We start from the raw sequence: 22,408 nt of genomic DNA, 5'->3' as shown, positions 1-22,408 counted from the left end.
GTTCACATGTAACGGTAGAGTAGCGTCTGTAACATCGTATTGTTAACGTTGGTTTTCACAAGTCAAGACCTGCATATAAATGTAGTCCGTCTGTGTGCCACACACGGTTGCCTTCTGATTAGTGGAATTCATATATTTAAGTGGTAAACTCTACAAGTTCTGTAAGAAATTAAGAATTACTTTATGTTGCAGACCTGGTAGCGGTAACGTTTTTTCGGTTTTGGCACGGTTTTCATTACCGTACACCAAAGCTAGAGCAAAACGTTGGCAAAATAAACAACTGAAGTAAAACTTACAGCTAGATGCCAAATCATGGAACATTACCACGTATTGGAGATGATAGGAGAGGGCTCCTTTGGGCGAGTTTACAAAGGTCGCCGAAAGTACAGCGGACAGGTGAGCTCAGCATGGTTGTTCGAAAAATGTTTAACAGAGATAGGTTTTAGACATCTTCGTTCAGTTTATGACTTGATCCTTTCCCTTAACAATGTACAGGCGGTGGCGCTCAAGTTCATACCAAAAGTGGGTCGCTCAGAAAAGGAGCTTCGTAGCCTCAAAAGGGAGATTGACATTATGAGAGGACTAAAACATCCCAACATAGTATTGCTCTTGGACAGCTTCGAAACTGACAGGGAGGTAGGAGAAGCTTTTATGTCGTATTATTATTTAGCTTTTTGCAAAGCATGGTCCGTTAATAATATGTCAATTCATTTTCATTTACATGGTAATAACATGTAAATGAAAATGATAAACAAGTTTGAAATCACATGAAGACACCTAGTTTTACATTGTATTAATGGAGGCTTGATGAAGACTGACAATTTATTTAGGTGGTTGTTGTGACAGAATATGCTGAAGGGGAGCTTTTCCAAATACTCGAAGATGATGGCAGCTTACCTGAGAGCCAGGTAGACTACATTATTGAACTTTACTTTTCTAATGTGTTGAATGCTATATGTTCAGAACAACACTAGGTGGCTGCATAACACATTAACCATACCCCATATTGCCTTTGCTCAGAAGGGATTCGCTGGCAGTTGTACAAGCAGCTTTCAGCTTGAGCTCTTAATGACTGAACTCTTACATGAATATGAGTATGTTAAGCCATATTAGAGTCAAACTTGTGTCAAGTAGATCAGCTGTTCTGACATATGGTCCTATAAATAAAGTACTGGTTGATTATGGGTTATTCATCTTAAACTCATAAGCTTAGCTGCTGATCCATAGAATCTGAACCTGTAAACATACTCCAGGCCTCATGATTATGGTGACTGAGCTAGTTCCATTCTGCAAACTCATGTACATATAGGTACAAGCGATTGCCTGCCAGCTCGTATCTGCCCTCTTTTACCTGCACTCCCATCGGATTCTTCATCGAGACATGAAGCCACAGAACATCCTGCTGGGGAAAGGAGGCGTTGTGAAGCTGTGTGATTTCGGGTGAGTGTCACCATAAAAAAAAAATGTGTGTTTGGGTATAATGTTAACAATTTATACCAGTTAAAAGTTTGCAATGTTCTGTCAAGACAAACAGGCGCTTCCACTAAGCATTTAAGCTTCTAAGTCTTGCCTGTGTGTTCTATGAAACCTCTTTACGTATTAGAGTATGAAATGGAAATTGCATTACAAAATACATGCATGATGTAACCATTGCATGCCAAAATGTATTCGGTAATGTATTCCTTACATATGCCCCCTCTTCTCCCCAGTTTCGCCCGTGCCATGAGTGTGTCCACCCTAGTGCTGACCTCCATTAAGGGCACGCCACTTTACATGTCCCCGGAGCTGGTGGAGGAGAAGCCCTATGACCACACAGCCGACCTCTGGTCCCTGGGCTGCATCCTGTATGAGCTTCACACCGGGGTGCCCCCGTTTTACACCAACTCCATCTTTCAGCTGGTGCAGCTCATTGTCAAGGATCCCGTGAAGTGGCCGGAGAGCATGAGTCCAGGCTGCACGGTACTGAAATGCTGCGTGGTCAGTTCACATATTTGCATGCAAAAATGTTTCTGGTCCAGCTAAGATCGTTTGTTCCTTTGTCTGTTTTTCAACCGGGTAGAACTTCTTACAAGGTTTATTGACGAAGGATCCCCAGAAAAGGCTTTCTTGGCCCCACCTCCTTCACCACCCATTTGTTGCTGATGGAGTTCTAGGTAAGTTTCACTGTTGTGGCTGTCAATTGAATGTAACACTGATTAGATATAAAGGGAATCCACCCCACAGTACACTTTTCACAAACCTGGCCTAATGGTTTGGTGGGTTTGGGTTTGGTAGTGCTCTCTGACGAGGGTTCATCCAGTCCGCTGACCATTATTCCGAGCCCAGATGTGCAGGCCCAGAAACAGCTGCAGGCTGCAGAGAAGACGGCGCCCTCCGCTGGGGAAAGCAAGCTGCTCCGCAAAGCCAGAGAGCAGAGGGACAGAGAGAGGCGAGCCAGACAGGTGAGAGCAACACCTCTGCCAGCGACGACACGATTGGTTTATCTCTAGCAGTGAGTCTATTTTCAGTGGGGAATAACATTGTAAGTGGGAGAAAGAAGTAAAGTAGTGAAAGTAGTAAATATTAAAGGTATTTGCTGTAACATCAGTGGCTAGAAGTGAAATTGAAAATGAAAATTAAGTCTTTGTCCCTAAAAGACTGGAATAAATGTTAATGAATAAACCCAGCTGTAAAGAGGAGGAATAGAATTGTGGTCCCTTTGTAATATAAAAGTGATGGATTTTTTTACCAAGAACTTTTACATAAGTAATATTTCCACATGGACTTGATTGACTGTTTTTCTTTCCATTTTGCTCACAAGGATCAGATGGGAATGTCTAAAATGGTTCCACCCAATCAGACCCGCTCAAAAACTGCACCAGCTGGAAAAAACCCATCCTCTGACAACACTTTGACAGCCTGCTCCCAGCCGCCGGCAAACTGCACAAGGGTCATAAGGTAAGCTCTACTGTCCATTAAACCTCCCACCTCCCCCCCACCACCTACACCCCAACCCCATCACCTACCCCCCCACGCCCACCCCGCCCCCACAAAACAAAACAAAACAAACAAGCCTCCTTCCATACCTGCACACACTGTATAGGTAAATATAAAACTAACGAAACTAGCTATGACAGTATGTGTTGTTGAAATAGAAATAAACAGTGGAATTAGGCATGGTGAAAGTGCTCACTACATCTCTGGCTGGGCCTACAGGGCACGCTCAGCTCCGAGTAAAGGTCAGATCAGCAGGGATTATGAGCGGGAGTTCCCCTCGGTGGATGTCGGACCCAGACAAGTGATGAAGCGCTCGGGCTCAAGGCAAAGCAACCTGGGCTCTGTGCGGATGGACAGTGAGGTAAAGGCACTGTCACAACATCTTCCAGGGATGTGCATGGAGAGAACAGGAAGTCAGGGACAACTGGGAGGAGTCTGTTATATTTTAAAAACATGGAAGAAGTTAAGAAGTGGCAGTTTACACAAGTGGTGCTGTGATTATTTGCACTGTAAAATATGTTTGACAACTCACGTTACACATCACGTCAGTGAAAGAACGGCGTAGCAGTCGACAACAGAAAGGTCATGCTGACTTGTCATTGTCCAGTATTGCAGTGCCTCATATGTCTTCACACAGGACATTGACAGTGATGAGGAATGGCAGAATATTGCTCAAGTGACTGATTGGACCAGTCAGGTGTTGGTCGACTCCAATATCTTGTCCCGCCTGAAGGGGAAACTGCTTGCATCCAAAGAAAAGGTAAAGTAGTGCTCAGTTTTCTAAAGTATATCGTCATCAGTTTCTGTAAAGTTTACTTTGCGCCAGACACTTATTAAGCTCGGGCTGTTGTTTCTCTGAGAGAGCAGGAGGTCGATGTCTGTCAGAGATGTGGTATTATTGCATGTCTTAAATTGGCCCCTCTTTTTTCACTATTGATTAAAACCACAAACTATATGAAAAGAAGGAAATGCTTGGTATTAATGTCCCAGAAATAAGCACAAACAGTATCTCACAGCTCCACTTTAGCGTACCATTAAAAAAACCTCTACTCTTCCCGTTTCACAAGCTACTGGATGGCATGTTGGAAGGGGCGAGTGAGATCCGTGAACCCCTGAAGGTGCTGAGCAATGTTCTGATCTCAGACCCGGAGCAAGCCCGCCAAGTTTGTCAGGAAGTTGGTCTGCCACGTTTCCTGTTTGATCTGATTGAGGATGTTCTTGGCAACACAGTGGTCCTGCAGGTAAAACAACCAACACGTGATCTTATCAGCTTAGCTGCATCAAAGCTGTATCGGAAAAAAAAACGTAGGTGACATAATTGTGTTTTCTGTCTGGGGTTTTCTCTACAGCAAGCTTGGAGTGGAGCAGTCCTGGGAGACCTGATGTCTGTGGTGCTGGTATACTGGGAAAGACATCCGGAGTGGGAGGTCACAGGCAGGAGGTAGACGTCCACTCATCTGTGTGATTTTCCTGCACTTCTATGGTTTGAGTCTCAGAAAACAACAACAAAATCTTTTTCTAATGTGCATCTAGTTATTTGGCAGTGGTTCAGTTGTGTGGTAATAAAAGTGGTGAGGTGGTTGCTTAAACTGAAGGACCTGAACTGCAGCCATTGGAAATGGGCTTGTATAGTACCAATAGACACGATTAAGACATCTGCTCAGACTAAATCAATATCTGGACTGGATTATGGCTTTGGCATCCAGATATTTAATTTTGGCAGCCACTGATACGTTTGCTGCACGCGGAAAATCCCTGTCAGCAGGTGTTCGCTGTGATAAACAAACCTCAAATCTTGCCATCCTGTTCAACCAGTTGAGCTACAAGAACACTGTAGATGTTTATTTGCATATACAATAAATCAGATAAAGATTCAGAGCAATTTATGGCCATATAAATTATCATTAACAGCTTTATACACATACATAAATCCTCATACCAATATATACTACTATATCATGTTACTTTGATATCTTATGATAAAACTGATCACTATTACTGTTTTCTCTTGAACAGACTAGAAGATCTCTCCAAGCTGTTCCTCTCAGTGTTGCTGCGTCCTGACCCCCACCCACTGGTGGTATGTTAGCACCCTTCTAACAGCCTCTCCCAGAGCAGATGTTTCTATCAATATTCATGAGACGGCTAGATGAGCAGCTACCCTGGCCTGCTCCTCTGCGGCATGTTAAAATGAGCCGAGCCTCTCTCTAGTTAGTGTCTGAGCCCACTTGTTTGTGTTTGTGTGTGTGTGTCGCAGCCTCTTTCAGCCTCTGTTCTGACCCTGTTCACACACCGTGGTGTACACGTGGAGGTTGGGACTGACAGGCTGGTGTCCATGTTGAAACATTTTCTGACAGATCCTGAGGAGGTATGTCTAAACTGGCTTATCATCTTCTATAGACAACAGAGCTGTGACATTTTAATGATTTGAAATTTAAAAAAGAAACACTAATCTGTCCTTTAGTTCATCACACAAGTGTGTGGTACACGGTGGAAAGGTTTAATAAAATGTAATCATTTATTCTCTGTCCACAGTTTTACTACCCCCTGCCACCCAACTGTGGCATCTGTGATGGCTTGCTCTCACTATTGCTCTATACCGTCTCAGAGGTCATTCAATATCTATATCTGTATAGTTATATAACATATATCACTTATGTTTTTATGATTTAATAAGAGTTATGTTCATGAAACATGTATTAATTTTGATTATCTGTGTTACCTGTAACAGGGTGAAATAGACTCTTTGTCTTGGTTGCTGGACTCTAGGGTTTGGTGCCATCTATGGGTAAAGGTTGGAACCTCACTGGAAAAAACAACCAAGATGGCCTTTGTGTCGCTCAATGGTACATTTTTTAATTTATTTTTTCTGAAATTACTTCTTCTGTGTTGCTCCTTCATGCCTCAGTGTAATCTCCTGACCTCTCATCCCTGTTCTGTTAGGACTGTGTGAACTCCTGTCTCTGGCCATGTTTGCCTTCAGTCGTGAGCCGTACAGCTGCCTCCCCCTGCTCTCAGACAGCTCCACTCTCTGTGTTTCCACCCTCAGCCGTCTGCTAGACACTCACTGGTCCGTGGACATCTGTCCGTCAGCACTTCCAATAAGCAGCACACAGTTGACGCGTGTATGAGCATGTGTTTCTGCAGTCACGCCATTGGCGCTTGCAGATGCGTCGGTGTGAGATTATATGCCTTTGTGCTTCCTCTTCCATCCACAGCAGTGAGCTGGTTGGCAGCGGCGGGTTCTGGGGCGGCGCGGGCACGAGCAGCCTACCCGTGATGAGCTGCCACCTGCTTTGCTTCCCCTTTGCCCTCGAGATGTCTCCGGAGAAGATGGCACAGATCCTCCAGTCATACCACAGTGCCAACGTTGTCAAGGGTCTTGTACAGGTACACATTGTTCTTGTTTTTTTTGCTCTCACATATTTTGTACTGTATGTTGGATCACATTAATCACCCCACTAAGAAGAATGGGATTTATAAATGTTGATTCCTCCGTTGTATTCCTCTGTTGCTACAGTTGGTGAAGTTGAACCGTCTCTTTAATTAGTCAATGTCTTGTTGTCCGTACGCACGGCTAGGTCATACAGTCCTTCCCCCCCTCCCTTCTTGAGCTCCCCCTCACCTTGCTGTGCCGTCTGTCGCTGTGCGACCCTCAGCGCTCCGTGCCCAGCTTCACCGCCGCTGCCTGGGACCGAGGCTTCTTCTCCCTGCCCGGAGACGGAGGGCTTGGCAGGACCGGGCAGAGCCACAGCCACGGCCAGCTCCATCAGTCTGGGAGCGGCACAGACCGGTCCAAACGACACCTGCTTCCCACAGAGAGGGGCGAGGATCAGTCAAAGGACAACAAGATGAAGGGCGACGTTGGTAACTGCCAGCCAAAAAACAGGACGCCGCAGGCCATTGGAAGGTCAGACCAAATGTGGGGAGGGAATGTCTCCCTGCTGAAAGACAGCCTTGACCAGCACAGTGCCCACGTTCAGGAGATTATGGACAGTTTGGAGGGCACAGACCTACTTAGTGAGCACAGAGCCCAGCTTAAGAGGACGCAGACCCAGTTCAGAGAGTCCAGAGTTGTAGATCACCCCACAGGAAAGACAGACCAGCCAAGTGCCTCGGGGTTCGGAGACCAGCCCACGGAGCCCGCTCGCATCCGGACGGCCAGCGCTTTCCTGTCGCTCCTCCTGGAGGACGTGTCTCTCTCGGGCTGTGCGGCCGAACTGATCTCCCTCCTGTCGCAGGTGGCTCGCAGCTCCATTCGCTCCTCCCTGGTCCTCATTCCCCTGGACCCCGCGCTGCTGCGCACGGCCCTGCAACACCCGGAAGACAGCATCAGGGCCGCCGTCTGCAGCCTGCTGGGGAATCTGGACCCTCTGGTGGGGATGTCCAAATCGCACACCGACACCAGCCCAAGTTGGACCGCACAGCCCGTCCTCTTGCAGGACCTCGTGGTCTGCTTAAGCGACTCGTCTCCGTCTGTGAGGAAACGGGCGTGCAGGGCGGTCGGGACCTGGCTGGGGCTGATTGCGCTGGCAGGGCCCAGAGAGGGAACGCTCGGCCAGCCCCACGAGCCGAAGACGAACCGAAACATGGGCGCTTCCAGTTGCCCAGAATGGGGCAGAGGGAGGGGGAGAGGGGAGAGACGGGGCAGCACGGGCATGTGTGGGGACCGCTCGGCTCATAGGGGACAGGACAGCGAGGGGTGGGCAGAAGTGGCGCTGGGTGCGGTGGCACCTCTGGTGATGCTGCTCAGAGACCCGGACGCCCTGACCCGCCAGCACAGCTGCTCAGCCCTGGGTAATGTGGCTGTCCTCCGCGGGGGAAGGGCCGCGTTGCTGGAGGCCGATGCCCAGCGCCTGCTCCTGCACGCAGCCCAGGCCGACTCCCAGCATGCAGTGCAGAGAGCGGCAGCAGCCACCCTGTGCATGTTTGAACAGCAGGATGTACAGGAGCAGGTGAAGGGGTCTAGTGGACAGAGACTCGATACATGACACATAATATCTCAAAGTACAAATGTCGCAATATGCTGAGCCCCAAAATGATGCAACTGTGTTCTCAACAGTGCTGGTCAGAATAATGCGGCACATAATATCGCTGACACCAACACAGCTTCTTGTGAAAGCACTTTTTTTATTTGTATTGTTTGTTGCATTTTTTGGTAGGTATACTGTTGAGATATACATGCCTCCAGAATATGTCTGAAGTCACCTGTAGCTAGTAGATTAAAAGGGTTTAGTCTGAGATGTCATGTTTCAAATGAGGGATGGGATGCTCTTTTTCCCATTTCAGGGAGAGGGGCAGAAAACGGTCTCAGATGTAATATGTGAAAAGTGCCTGAGTGAAAAAAGTGTTTTTGAGTGTTAAGTAATACATTTATCAGTTCATAAATGATTTGAAATGTATGTTGAGTTAAGCACCACCAACAGTGACAGTTGATTTAAATGTTCTTTAGTGTGTGAGTTGAAAATATATTTATATAAAAAAAATGCTACAAACTTTGGTAAGATGGTGTCCAGTTCATTTCATATGTAGTGGCTGAGTGTCCCAAGGCTGCCTACCCAGACATCAGTATCATCACTGACATCAACATCAACCCCAATATCGCTGCCTGTTGCTGAACACACAGTCCTCAGCATGAGACACAACTTGCAGAGTGTGCAGATTACACTAAGGCCCCAGCATACATTTACTACAGTAATGGTGCTCTACCGTTTCTGCTTGAGTCAAGAAGTCATTAAATTCAGGACAATTCAGCTGGATCTCTGTTAATATTCCCCAGGAGCTCATTAATCATTAGACGTCTGCATTCAGAGACACTTCCAGAAGAGGAATTAATCCACGTCACTGGAAAGAGCCACTGATTACAGTCTAAAGCCTCGCTTAGCCTGTGGCTGTCTGCTGCACCATGGTCCCACACAGTGTGAAACTCTCGCAAGACCAATGTCAAGACCAAGACATCTAAATGAATACTTGCTTGCTAAGTGGTCAACACTAATCAGATTCTTGAAAATAAAAATAGATACACATGAAAATTGCCCATACATTTATATTTCATCTGCTGGTGAAATGGCTTGTGTTGATTGTCATTTTCCATACCTCTCTGTGTTTGTGATTTGATGTAAACATTCACATATGTAATAATACACGAGGGGTTTGAGGGCAGTACGGCTGAAACCTTACTCTCCATTCAGAGCCAAGTTTTACATTAGTTTGTTTTGCTGCGGTATTAGAGGCCAGTGGCTTTGGGGGGCAAAATGGCCTGATTAAGTTCTGATCATAACATGTTTCTCAGAGCAAAACATATTATGGGGATATTGGGGACGCAGTGTAACAGGGCTTACTAAATGGGCTAGAGAAACTGAGGGCTGCAACACCATCTGTCTAAACATTAGTGGAAAATCTTCCACAACTCGTCATGGTCCAAGGCAGAGCATCATGCTACCAACCTCATGGAATAAAGTTGATTTGTATATAATGCCCATTAAACCCTCATCACTGCTGCCATAATACTGTGTTCTAGTTTATGCCATAGAGGTTTATTTAATAGATGGGGGGGGGGGGGGGGGGCAGTTATTGGATTGCAGTGATTTACATGCAGAGTGGGGACCTCATTGTACTTATAAATAAAGGATTATTTATTGTGAAATAATCAAGGGATGGCATAATGACTCCATGCAATTACATTAAGAGATTTTAATAGAATGTATGGCACATTGTGCCACATGACATGAAATGGTTGACTATAACTTTGCTTTACATTGGAGTTTCCATCCCATGCTATCATATTTACCGGTGTGGATTTGTGTTTCTTTGATTCTCATTGCCGTACCCTTGCCATCACTCTCTCTTCCTTTCCCTCTCGTTCTCCATCTTTCACCAGGCTGTGAAATCCCTGCATGTCTCTCAACATTATTTGCCACACGGCCACATAGGCTTCTATCCTGTGGTGACTGACAGAAGGATAACTAAAACTACATTTGATAAATGACGATGCACTTTGCTGAATCTACCGTGAGCATTTGCTGTTAGTAATCAAGAGTGTTCAATTTCACCTTGACGATGAACGCCGAGTTTGGTCAGCTTGGGTGTGCCTGGAATCGAAATAAAATGTTTGTACAAACGCAGAGTGTATCCTTCGAACTACAGATAGCTAAATAACGAGGATCCTCAATTAAATGCAATAAAAAAAGTCTAAACAAGGCATTTTATCCCACACTTGGGACCAATTCATCAAATTAACCAAAGCTTAAGCAGAAAAGGTGATGAGAATTATATAAATATGGCATTAAGTATTTTAACTGCTTCCGTTTTCTCTTTCCTTCAGTCGTTTTACCCTAAAATAGCGTTGTTCACCTCCCAAGGGATACAACGGAACCTGTTATTGAAATGCAAAATCAATTAAAAGACGGTTGTTATTTTATACGTTAGAGAAACAGTTTTATGCTTGTCAAAACCTCTAGGAGCTGATCTGAAGACATGAGCGAAAACGTTTATGCCGAAGCGCGACATCTGGTCAGACAAATTGGAAAGCCCGCGCGTAGGTTGTGTTTGTGCCAACGGGCCCGTAGGCCTATTAGGTAGCAGGTCCTGTTATCTCCGCAGAAATAACAGGTCTCGTGAACTCATTCCAGTGACTAGGCCTACATTTCAGTGAACGTGTTACACGTCTTACCTGAGGTCAGTGTAAAACAAAGTTTTAGAGAGCATTTACATGAATCCCTCAGTGTCACTCTACAGTCAAAGAAAATACAACTGCATGTAGCCTAGTAGGCTAAAAAACTTGTATCCTGTCATAATTTTGTCGCATAGATTTGTAAAATGTGTAAATACCAGAAGTTCTCAGCACCCATTCGCACCTTTGTGAAAAAGTGAAAAGTGAAAAATGGAATTTATAACTCTCATAATCTGCTGTAAATTGCGAAAAAAATCTGTAGCCTACCTGTGTGGGTGTAAAGCCAACATTTTAATTGTGAAGATTTTCAGATTTTGGTTGATTTAAGCTCGAATTGTCTCACAATTTTTGTGTTAAAATGGCACTTTCAAAACATATCCGTCATTATATGTTATTTATTTTTATTTTTTTCACGGAAGATGAAATGGCCCGTAGGATAACATTTAGCCTAATATATTTTTTTGCATATTATATGCCTATTTTTCACCTTTTGCTAATTGTTTCGAAAAAAATTCGAATATATTATGTTTTCACATAAAAAATACAAATTCCCAAAGGAGAAGAAAACCCACAATTTACATGTTTTTCATAGCACGCTAACAAAAACGCAGTAGGCTATCTATACTGTGTGACAGGGCTTTCATGCACTTTCAATCGGAGTTGTCACTAATGTGAAATATTGTGTATGCAATGGTTCCCTTTAAAAAGCGTAATGAAGTTTCCATGCTGTAATAGCTTTGTTTGCTATTAATTTAACGATTGTGTACAGACCAACAGAAATTGAAATAATTCTAGCATCTTAGGGCACATATTTTACATATTATACCCGATAGGCGCAGTTATTTTCTCGAATAAAACGTTTCTGTGGTCTTAGTCGTCACCACAATTTGATCACATAATTCCCCTTGTCTCCATCACTGGTAACAACCTGGGCTTATTTGAAAGCAATAAAAAGAAGATCTAGATCTTTTAACAATTGAATGTATTCATAAAAAAATAGATTTTTTTTAAACATTTTTGTCTAAGCGTTAAACAACATTTTTCGTTCATGTCAACATGGACATCATAATGTTACCCATATCAGTCTTGGGAGAAATGGGTAGTTTTTAGCCTAGTCTCTTGGAAATAACCCGCATGCTGTTGATTGGGATGTGGTGAATGAAATGAAACACACACACACACACACACACACACACAACTCTCTCTCTCTCTCTCGTTGTCTCTCTCACACACACACAGCTATGCCTTCCTATGCCTTTCAGTCTATTTTAGCCAAAATATGCGCACACTCCGGATGACCTGGCACCGATATCCTCGACCGCATCTTTCTTTTTTTCAGCAATTGTAAGGACAAAATATTACTCAGAGTTCAAAGCTCAAATTTCCTGCCACAACATTGCCCTTTTCACAAGGGGCGCGTCAGTTCTGCTTAAATTGTCTGACAGATAAATCCATCAATGGGCTAATTGATCCTAAGGGTTACCCAAAAGGTTACACCGCGTGGCTCTGATCGAAGAGACATTTTTCTAAGCAAATATTTGCACATGGCAAATAGCCTTAGTTTTCCATTTCCCCCTTTTCTCGGGTAATCTCCGGTTAATTGTAATTCGTGACTCAATAAAGAAAACAAAGTATCAACAAAATCCTGCTTTAAAATCTGCTTTTCGCTACCGTGCCAAGAATTATAATCTATCCGTACAGCCAAATCTCCGAAATATTTCACAACACACCAGCTTTAAAATGTATTACTGCGGTCACAAATCACTTTATTTGGGTAAGAGGAATGACATGAAGCACAAAGCAAATATGATGACACATCGACATGTCTCCTACAAAATGGCTACTGTTGGTATTTCAGCTGGTGTAAAATATCAAAATAGTGTAAGCTCAACTGCGTGTAGCTCCATAATTGAAACACATCTAAACCACAAACTGACAGAAATCACATTGCACTGTATAGCTATATTTCATAAACATGATTGTATATCGCCAAACTGTAAAACATCTGCTATCAATAATCTGTATAGAAGAAATAAAAATATGGAAAAGAAATATTGGCCTCTATTGCTATATCTTTTAAGGTGCATGAACCAAAATCATAAACTGATAAATAAATTAAAAATATTCACATATCTTTTCATAGTTCAGGCATTTGCTTCTTCATCATACCCATTTATACTATGATTGTTCAACTAAATGAATTAACTCGACTTAAAAGTAAATCATAACATTGATTGAAATGTTGATGAAATATTGCTAAAACCAGAGACACTGCAGTCTATGCTGTATGTATGAACATCAAATGCTACAACAAACATTCAGTGAAAAATATAAAAAGCTGTATAACTATAAATGTCGTATCGTCTCTCACTCAAGAAACAATTCAAAGATAGAAATCAGAGCATTCAAGCCTTATAAAATCACAAACCCTGATTGTTCTCGCAGATACAGCAGTGACATTGGGCCAAGCAGTAGTTTGTTAAGTAAAATACCCATTCACATCACCATTACATGAAATGACAGGGCAAGGAGTGAGACACTGGCATTTTCTCCTTGCTGGAAATGAGGGACTTAGCACTCTTAACTTATGCACTGGTGATGTGCTATACAGTCTGTCGGAAAACAAAAACACATGAGAAGCCATGAAGTCTTTGCCATGCAGAGGAAAGAAAAAATGACACACACATTGAGCTTGTAGCACACACAAGTTACAAACTGACACACCTCCAGAACTTTGGAACTGTATATAAACCTGAGCTGCAGAACTTACTAAAGTGGGGACTAAAACTTCATGTAGCTCATTTTCCTGAGGGAATACAAATTTGAACATATACTATTGACAAGAACTTCTATTCCTGCTTAGTGCATATCCTTTTAGGTTTTTTTTAGCTCAGTGAAGATTATTATTGATATTAGATCATACACAGAAATACCAGAGGGTGGTTCACATCACCTTTGCTAACCAAAAAAAAGGAAATGTGTTATTCTAAGGACTAAAGTAAAATTGATCATATAGATATATATATATATATATATAAAACAAGGACCCGCTTTTATCGGTAGTCTTGGAGAAAGGATACCCATGCGAAAAGCTGATTGTCAATTAAGACATGACAGGATCACAGTGCTTACTTAGTCGTAGCAGTGCTCATATTGTGGAATTTGTGCTGCAGCTAGTGGACTTTGTCAGTTTGTAACAACAAAATAAAAAAAAATATATAAATTAAAAACACTTAAAACGTGCAAAACCCCTATCCCTTTTTAAAAAAAACATTCAACGCTCTCAAAAACATTCTAACTTAAATCGCATTCCCTGTTATGTCGCTCTCGGATCTACTTGCAGGGGCATCGGTTCACGGGCGCTTGGCATCAGGTGTAGGGTGCAGGGGCATCTGTTCACTGGCGCTTGGCATCAGGTGTAGGGTGCAGGAGGTTTAAGCGCTGGCCTCCTGTTTAAGGCGCTGGCTGCGGGCCTTGTACACCTCAATCAGGAGGTCTTTGACATACTGGATCTCACGCTCCACGGACTCCGCCTTGTCCCGGAGCTCACGATTCCTTCCCTCAAGGCCATGTAGCTGTTCCTCCAAGCAGTCCAGCTCTGCTCGCTTCCTCTGGCGGTATCTTCATGAGCGTAATGGTTGGGAAAAAATGTTTTGTTAAAACTCATATTTTTTTTTCAAAAAACAATTCATTTAAAAATGGCATATGATGAAAACTCAAAATGGATTGTTAATAAGAGCTGTAAAAGTATGATGACTGGATCCTTGATTTTTCGGCACAGATCAGGTAGCATGTAACCGGTAATATACAATATCAATTTAATTTTGTATTTGATCTGCATTTTTTTAACAATCGGTCAGTTTGTGTATCTCCTCAATATGGATTACAATCATATATTTTGATGTGCATTACAGCTTCTACTATCATACCTGTGAGCAGCTGTCTTGTTCTGGTCCCGCTTCTTCTGCCTGCGCTGTCCTGGAACCGGCTCTCCTGGAAGGACATCTAGATCATCCGTCAGAGAGCACAGGTCATCCTGCAGCCCACACCCCACCCTTGGGCCTGGAGAACCCATGTCAGACCCCATGTCAGATCCCTGCCTGTCCCCAACCAGGCACTCTGAGCCATGTCCCTCTAAAAAGCCACAGTGGAATTCGCTATGTTGGTGATGCCCCATCTGCATGCCTTCTGCTTTGACTGGTTCACTCATAGCACCTAGGAAGCTGTGGTAGGCCTCCACCTGGGCCGAGCCCTGAAGGAAACATCCATCATTGGACTCGGTTTTCCAAGGGTTGTTGGCCTTTGCAACCTCACTACTGCCTTTGCCTTCACTTATCATTCCTACTTCATTACTTACACCAATTCCACTAATACTAACTTCCCTTACGCCATACATCAACATTTCGTCTTTCTTATGTGGGCCTTCGAGTGGCCCAGTGAAGCCATACCCATTGCCAATCATTTTGCCACCACCCATGGTTTCTTCTGAGTAACGGCAATTTTTCTCTTCCTTTGGTAAAATGGCACACCTTCTGATCTCGACCGTGCTGCCTAAGCAGTACCCTTTTCCCACTACCCTCTCATCTTCAACGCAGCTGTAACTACTGCCAAGTGCCACCGTTGGGTTACCTGAGCAATTTCCTTTGGAATTCCAGATGCTATTCTCGTAGCCCTCCCCCACCCTCAGCCCATCGGTACCTCTCTTTCGGCCGCAGCCATTGCTGTTGGGGCGGCTGCAACTGTACGGGGCGTGTCTCGGGATCTTTGATCGGCCTATTGGGCTTCCACAAAAGCTCAGCAGGTCGAGTTCCCCAGTTGCTAGGGTAACAAGAAGAGGGCTGGATTCCGGTTGGTTTGAAGTGGCATATGACGAATAGGGCAACTGGTAGTATGATGGGGGCCCCACTGGCGTTGGACCCTTGTCACATTTGCCCAATTTTGATGCTTTGTCAGGAAGTGGGTCGGACAGGAAGTAATCCTCTAGTTGAGCGAGCTCTTCTTGCAGCAAGGAGGTCATGACCTCCAAATCCGAGGGCACCTGGATATCATGTTGGAGGGGTGAAGGGGGAAGGGAGGCATTGGGGGAGGGGGAGGAGTGAGGGGTTGGGAGGTAAGAGGAGAAATCCACTTCTTCCGTCATCCAGTCAGTGAGACCATCACCTATGGCAGGAAAAGAAGACAATTAACTGTCAAGCTGAAATTAACTTAGGATTTGTAGTAACATTTAAAGTATTTTCTAAAGCATTGTATAGTTACGCAATTACGCAAATAAATTACGCAAATAAATACAAAAAAAATCTCAATGCTTATAAGATTAAAGCGCATAGACAGCCAAACAACATCCAAAGTCATTCGAAGGAATGCTGTAAGGGATCGATCAGTATTTTACTCACTGTTCAAGGAGAACGAATGTGCTGCAGTGCGGTGCCCACCTGAAACTGAGAAAAATAAAAAACAGTATTCACTGCAACTCACCAATTAAGTGCTGGCTCTCCTCAGGCCCCTCCCCCCTGCGTCCCTCCGATTGGCTGTGGTTAGCCTGTGGGTGAGAGAGAGCGAGGGGTTCTGCCGGGCAGGCGAGTAAAGCCTTCCAAATAGGTGCCGACACTGCCATCATCTTGTCCGTTAGTCTTACAGTTCAGAGGTCCGAGGGAATGCTTAGAGTTTGTGAAGTTTGAGTGATGAGCCACTGAGAAGAGGGCTGGGTGAGCATTATGAAACCTAGGGAAAAACCGCAGGTGTAACACTTCATCAGCTCAAACGGCATAGCATCACACAGTCAAATCTGATCATGTTTTTACTTGTCATACAAATATGAAGAAAATCAACTACCAAGAAAAAAGATGGGCTTTTTTACATAAAAGGTTTAAATTAATTAACATGTTATTTCAGACAATTTGTTTTAATTACAGGACTTACCAGAGCATTCATAAATACAGTAGCCAGCCATCAATTTCAAAAACCTCACAAGCCTAATAGCCTCATCCCAAGTGCCAGTAAGTGATCAAACTTCTCATTTTCATTCAACACAGTATGGCAATCACCATGGGACCAATTTACCAACCTCCACTGTCTCTCAGAAAATCTCTAGTGCCCACTTAAGAAACTCAGTATAACTCCCTTTGTGAGCTGCTGTATGTAAGCCCAAGGCAGGCGTTACCAGCTGCTTGTTGGAGTCCAATCTCGCTTTTAAAAACCGACAACAAAACATCTGACTCCACAAGAGAGAAGGCACATCTAGAAGAATACAAATCTAAGAAGGAAATATACTGAACGCGGTTCTAAAACCCTTACAATACTGACAGCAAATACAATTGAGTCTACAGACGCATTATTACACAAACACTACACAAAATAGAAAAACGAAATTTCCATACTAGATCTATATGGTGGATTTAAATGTTGTGATGTACAATCACAAGAATAAAACTGAGATAAAGTTCCTGCCTTAAGATGAACTAACCCTTGTTACAAGCGCTGCAACTGGAAACACTCATACGGGCTTCGGACTTAAAATGAAAACAAACTTGCTCCACTGCATGATACACTAAAAAAAAATGACAGAAGGGGTGGCCAGAAGACCCACATAATTGAATCTCGCGGATAATAGATTAAGCGCCCAAAGCATAAGGCAAGTGCATTATAAGCAGATGATCTCGAGATGCTCGGCGCACACGTGGTTTAGCTTCTGTCAATGACGTAATGCACAACTGTTGGCGGCAGTACTTTCGGAATGACCCGGGTCTATTGTTCCCAAACTGGAGTAGGCTACGCAGGGGCGTCTAACCACATACATTCACCACTCGGAAATCAAGTTAAGATTGTCATCTCAATATACTCAGGTAGTGTACTCAACCCATCAAAACATGCAGTTGACATAACTGTCATAGGGGCTATAGGCTGTGGACAAACAATGGTCCCTCCGTTGTAAATGTTTTAGAAGGCTACACGCTGGGAATTGATGCCACACTTTAGTTTGTGGTCGTGCACTGCCCTGAATATCACCCGATAACCGTACGTACATGTATCAAGTACTGCTGAGCTACTTTAATACAGGAAATAATAGTAACAAGAAGCCAACAACACAAAATTACACCTATGTACACCAATGATGGAGTTGACAGATCTTGCCTCTGCGCAAGCAACAGTTGCACACAGCAATGTATCTAAAACTTGAAGTGTAGGCGAAAGTCTGACTTCATACATCGCAGACCTACACTGTGTATTAAGATATACCAATATAAACTAAAAACAGACTCGCAAAAAACACAGACACCCAGCGAAAAACCCAAAGAAAGTTTAAAAGGCTCCAGATAGTGTTTTAAAAGTAGTATCAAGTTTGCACTTACTCCATTGTTGCTGGAAATGTGTCTTGAGTGCGTTGCAAAAGCAAAGCACGTTTTGTCCTTGAGAGTCGAAAAGTCTTTGAATTTAAAAAGCCATTGTTCCTTCGGAGTATGCAGGACAGAAGTGTAGCTGAGCTGTTGCTTTGTTGTGATGAAGTTGATAACTGAGAGGCGACTAATTGAGCAAAAGCATCAGGTCATCCACACCTAGCAACCAGCTGCGTCACGCGGTCACCATTATACCTTAGATTCCTCCGCCCACAATGTTATTGTCAGATGCCCTCAACAAGAGTCACAGTAACAACCGAAAATTACACTCTATCTAGATCCTGCACTATGAATACAAGGCTAAGAAAGTCAAGGGAGGATAACAATAAAGACAACAGAGTGAATTGTTGATGAATAAGAACTATCCATGCGTGAATGGAAGAATGGGGGTGCGTGGTTTCTGGGAGACGTGATAAATATTAGGGGTGAAAACGATTGCTCCTATATATCAAGTCCCCTAGATATCAACAAAATGCTGTGTTATCGTTTCGGGGGACTATTTCATATCAAATACCGAGGAAGAACACTTTTTGCTCCCTATGAGATACATGACCGCTATTGCAATTCAGTTGCATCAGCGCTCTAAGCAAGAAGCAGATTCGTTGGATCGACTGAACCTGCCAGGTCGTAATTGGCCGAACAAAGAATGTCTGATCTTCCCATTGGCTATGTAGTGATAGACGTTGCACCAAGCCGAGTTTTTAGTTTACCGCTCTCAGTGCACATGTTCTACGTAAACATCCCGGGAGTAAAAACGCAAAGGCAGAAGAATTTCTGCAACGCCTGCTTGTCAGCTGTATCGTGTGACAATGTCATTGTGTTGTTAAGTATTGATGTTAGCCTACTTAGTAAACGAATGAGGTTAAATGAATGCATTCTGGCAGACTATCGATTAACATAAAACTCCATTTACATATTATTGTTATGGACTCATCGTAGTTACACTAACAGTTGGCTTTGGGCATATGCTATATGATACGCGTGTTGGTGTGCCTTTTGTCATTTCAAAGTAATAGCCTATGAACGAGTATCTAAAAGTCGTGATGGAAAACATTTACTTGAAGCATTATAGGCTACATCTTATCACAGAAAAAGAAAACAATTGAGTTGCGGATAACGGTACTCAAAAGCAACAAACTTTGGAGTCAACACTCAGCATCATTCATTCAACAGTGAGTGTATGTGAGTGTGTGTGCGCGCGCGGAGAGGGAAATGTCGACAGAACATTTAGTAGGCTATCATCCCCTTAGCCAAGTTTCAAAAGTCATGTTGCTTATTAGACTACCTCAGTAGGTTAGAGCGTGGATCCCTAAAGCTCATGCTTTGTTTGGTCTAAAGCATGACAAATATCTAATATTGGTTAAAATAAATAAGGATACAGCTTATTAAAGGATCGTATCACTAGGGTCAGATTATATGTGCTTATCCATCGCGCAATCATTTCTGTTATCAACTGTTATGCAAAGGACCACGCTTTGTTTTTCCGCTTTCAGCAAATCCTAAAGCTGATTGAAGGAGCTGTCTCCCTGTTGCTATAGTAATAGCGAACACTGCCCCCTATTTTAGACATGTTTTCTCGTTGCTGTTGCCATGGGATTTGCGATGCTTGCTCTTTCACTACTATACGCTCTGGTCCATGTTTCCCCGGATAGATTGTATGGAATTGGAAACCACTGAAGATATTTTGTTTTAAAAGAATTGTTTGTTGGAAATGTTAAGGAACAGAAACTTAAATAATGATACTCTGTATTAATAGCTTCAGTAAGTAGCCTAGACTACCGGCCTACTGTGTCAGCCTCTCACCATCAAGTTGCTGAAAGGCCTACAGCTTTATCTACTGGGCTTATTTTCTTAATAATAGAAAGCAAAAAAAAGAAAGATTACCTTTCTTGTTCCATCCATTCTGCACAAATGCCTGTCAATAAGCGGCTAATCATAGTTCAATATCAATTTGCCAAGCTTCCGGTATATAGGCCTATATATATATATGTATAATAGTATTCTACATTAACCACATAGTGAATAGGCCTATAGCCTATTTGGCCAATTAAGTTTGAAGAGTTATCTGTGGCTCCTCTCAAATTCAACGCGCAGTTTTGGCTGCCCAGATTTAGGACACAATTCACAATAGGCCTGTGCCCTTCTATCTAAACCTGACTACAAAATGCTTTGATGGATTATGCATTTACACCGGTTAAAGTGTATTTCCCATTGGAAAATATGATTATTTCTATTACAGCTCTATGAGATGAACTTCTGTTTCCACTTACTTTTGCTTTGAAGATCAAAGCGTTTCAGAAGTTAGGCTACTATGTGAGGCTACTGTAATACAACTCATGTGACGGTTCAGCCGGAGAACTGCAAGAGTGCGACCTGATGCAATCTTCATGACCGCGATCGTAACGGAGACTGGGGTGCTATAATAATGGTTGTTGAAGTCCGGAATCTCTCCCAGGAAAGCGCTGACTATCCCTACTCGCTCTCCGTTAATTGGTCCATGGGGGCACCCTGTTTGTAAAGAGCGTGAGAGGAAATCAGCACGGCACATATGGTGCCTTAACATAGTCCCCGCGTAACAGCTCTTAAATGTGACTTTACTAATATAGCCTAATTCTAAGATATGGCGATTTCAGCGGGCCCATTCATTGTTCCTCGAGGAACCTGCAGTGGGTATCACTGTTAATTAAACACCTGTTGGTAGGGGCCCTATTCTAGGGATTTCTTTTTCCAGCTCCTTCGCCCCTTCTCTTAGCTATGCTGCCTATGGAAAATGACAAATGGGACAATGTTACTGAGACGTGTTATCTTTCATGAGTAAGTTCATGCTGATAGAAATGAATATCGCTCTGTTTTTTTTCACGCTGTTGTGAGGGTGCTTGTATGATGTGTTTCAGTGTTGGTGTGTGAGTCCAAGAGGGATAGTTTTTTCCCCTGTCGGCGCGCGCACGTGTATGTGCACGAAAGAGAGACATGGAGGTGGAGACAGAGCAAGAACAGCATGCCAAGTTCATGTATGCTACATTAGTTACAGTTACATCACAATTTCATCACCATCTCTCTTGGAATTCATTGTTGTTTCCAACTTCCGTACTTGCTTGTACATAACGCTATCAGACATTCACATAGCCTATTCGAGTAAGACTTTATTGGTTGAGTACTTTATTAGGTTACTCCAGGGATAATTTTGAGTTAATGACAATTTTGCTACATGGATAATGATAAAAACACAAGCATTCGGGTTACTATAATACGTTTTAAAAATGCAGTTTTAGCCACACTTTTAAAGGCTAATTATGTAGGTTAGGACTATGTGTAGGCCTAGTTGCCTCACTACATATTTGAATGCTGTTTAAACACATCAAAATGTCGCACAACTGTTCCCCTAAAACCGTACAATATCCTGGTGAATCTGCTTTGCATGCAGAATACTGTGATTACACAAGAAGTTCTCCAGAGAGGATACAGCAGAGTTAAAGCTGTATGATTTTGAGTGAGCCCGTTTGCTTTACTCCTCCCGTGAGACTGTGGAGTGTTTACAATGTGCGTCTTGCATTACAAACTTACATTTGTCAAGACAAGCTTGGAGAAAAGGATAGGAAAACCGAGACAGCACAGAAGACTGTGTAGTCCATGTCCATGTATGAATGCGTGTACGCTTGTGTGTGTGTGTGTGTGTGTGTGTGCAAGCACAGGAGTATTTCCTGTACACATCATGACCATGCCTCCTCGAACACATCTGTCAAATTGTGAGTGCACTTGTCACTCGTGACTAATAGCAAACGAGAGAGAGAGTTGTTGTTTGCAACTTTTCAAATGAATAAATGGCATATATGTTTAAGTTGTGCGACCCACAAATGGCTCACACTATCGTGTTTAAATAACAGGCCTAGAAAAAACATCGTTTGTGGCCTACCAGAGTCAACTCGCTAAAACAAAGGGCCAGTGGGTGTTCGTCTCGTTAGTTTTACAGGATGTTGAGGCCACTTCAAAATTAAGTGTAGCCCAAGACACGTGTTTGTTTGTGCAGAGGTGGTCGTAAAAGGTCAATCACAATACAAGGGAAGTATCCCAATAAGAAAAGGGCTCTACTGGCTTTGGGAATTTAATGTAAACAAATGAACAGCATTGTGAGAGGTAGACGACTATTTTGGCAAAGGCTGTCACCTTCTGGACACGCGTGGGACTGCAGTTATGTCAGAGGACAATAGAGACCCGGGTTGACTATAAAAGCAATTTGCTGTATGACTTCCTTTTCACTTGTATCGCGCTAACAATAATGTTATGTTATGCTGTTGTGAAAACGTAGACTACATAGAGACATTAAAACTGGATGATTTGAACAGGTGCTTCACTTGTATGCTTTTAC

At 43.1% G+C, this 22,408-nt stretch overlaps 2 protein-coding genes across 2 annotated transcripts; one reads left to right on the top strand and one right to left on the bottom strand.

Moving 5' to 3' along the window:
* Positions 1-312: 312 nt before the first annotated feature.
* Positions 313-7,967, top strand: stk36 (serine/threonine kinase 36 (fused homolog, Drosophila); the record flags this gene model as incomplete). The annotated part of the gene is made up of 19 exons (XM_080844874.1): positions 313-396; positions 496-636; positions 831-908; positions 1,310-1,440; positions 1,710-1,959; positions 2,060-2,153; positions 2,275-2,441; positions 2,801-2,937; positions 3,196-3,337; positions 3,614-3,736; positions 4,044-4,217; positions 4,326-4,417; positions 4,993-5,056; positions 5,234-5,344; positions 5,512-5,586; positions 5,708-5,822; positions 5,920-6,046; positions 6,195-6,366; positions 6,558-7,967. The coding sequence occupies 19 exons, from the start codon at positions 313-315 to the stop codon at positions 7,965-7,967; spliced, it is 3,687 nt and encodes a 1,228-aa protein (XP_080701000.1).
* Positions 7,968-14,082: 6,115 nt separating this feature from the next.
* On the bottom strand, positions 14,083-16,265 carry atf5a (activating transcription factor 5a; the record flags this gene model as incomplete). Its single annotated transcript, XM_080852378.1, has 3 exons — positions 14,083-14,269; positions 14,578-15,808; positions 16,124-16,265. The coding sequence occupies 3 exons, from the start codon at positions 16,263-16,265 to the stop codon at positions 14,083-14,085; spliced, it is 1,560 nt and encodes a 519-aa protein (XP_080708504.1).
* Positions 16,266-22,408: the final 6,143 nt, after the last annotated feature.

The sequence above is a fragment of the Sprattus sprattus genome (assembly GCF_963457725.1).
Source record: "Sprattus sprattus genome assembly, chromosome: 1".
Classification (NCBI taxonomy): domain Eukaryota; kingdom Metazoa; phylum Chordata; class Actinopteri; order Clupeiformes; family Clupeidae; genus Sprattus; species Sprattus sprattus.
This window is presented reverse-complemented; position numbering and strand designations above follow the sequence as displayed.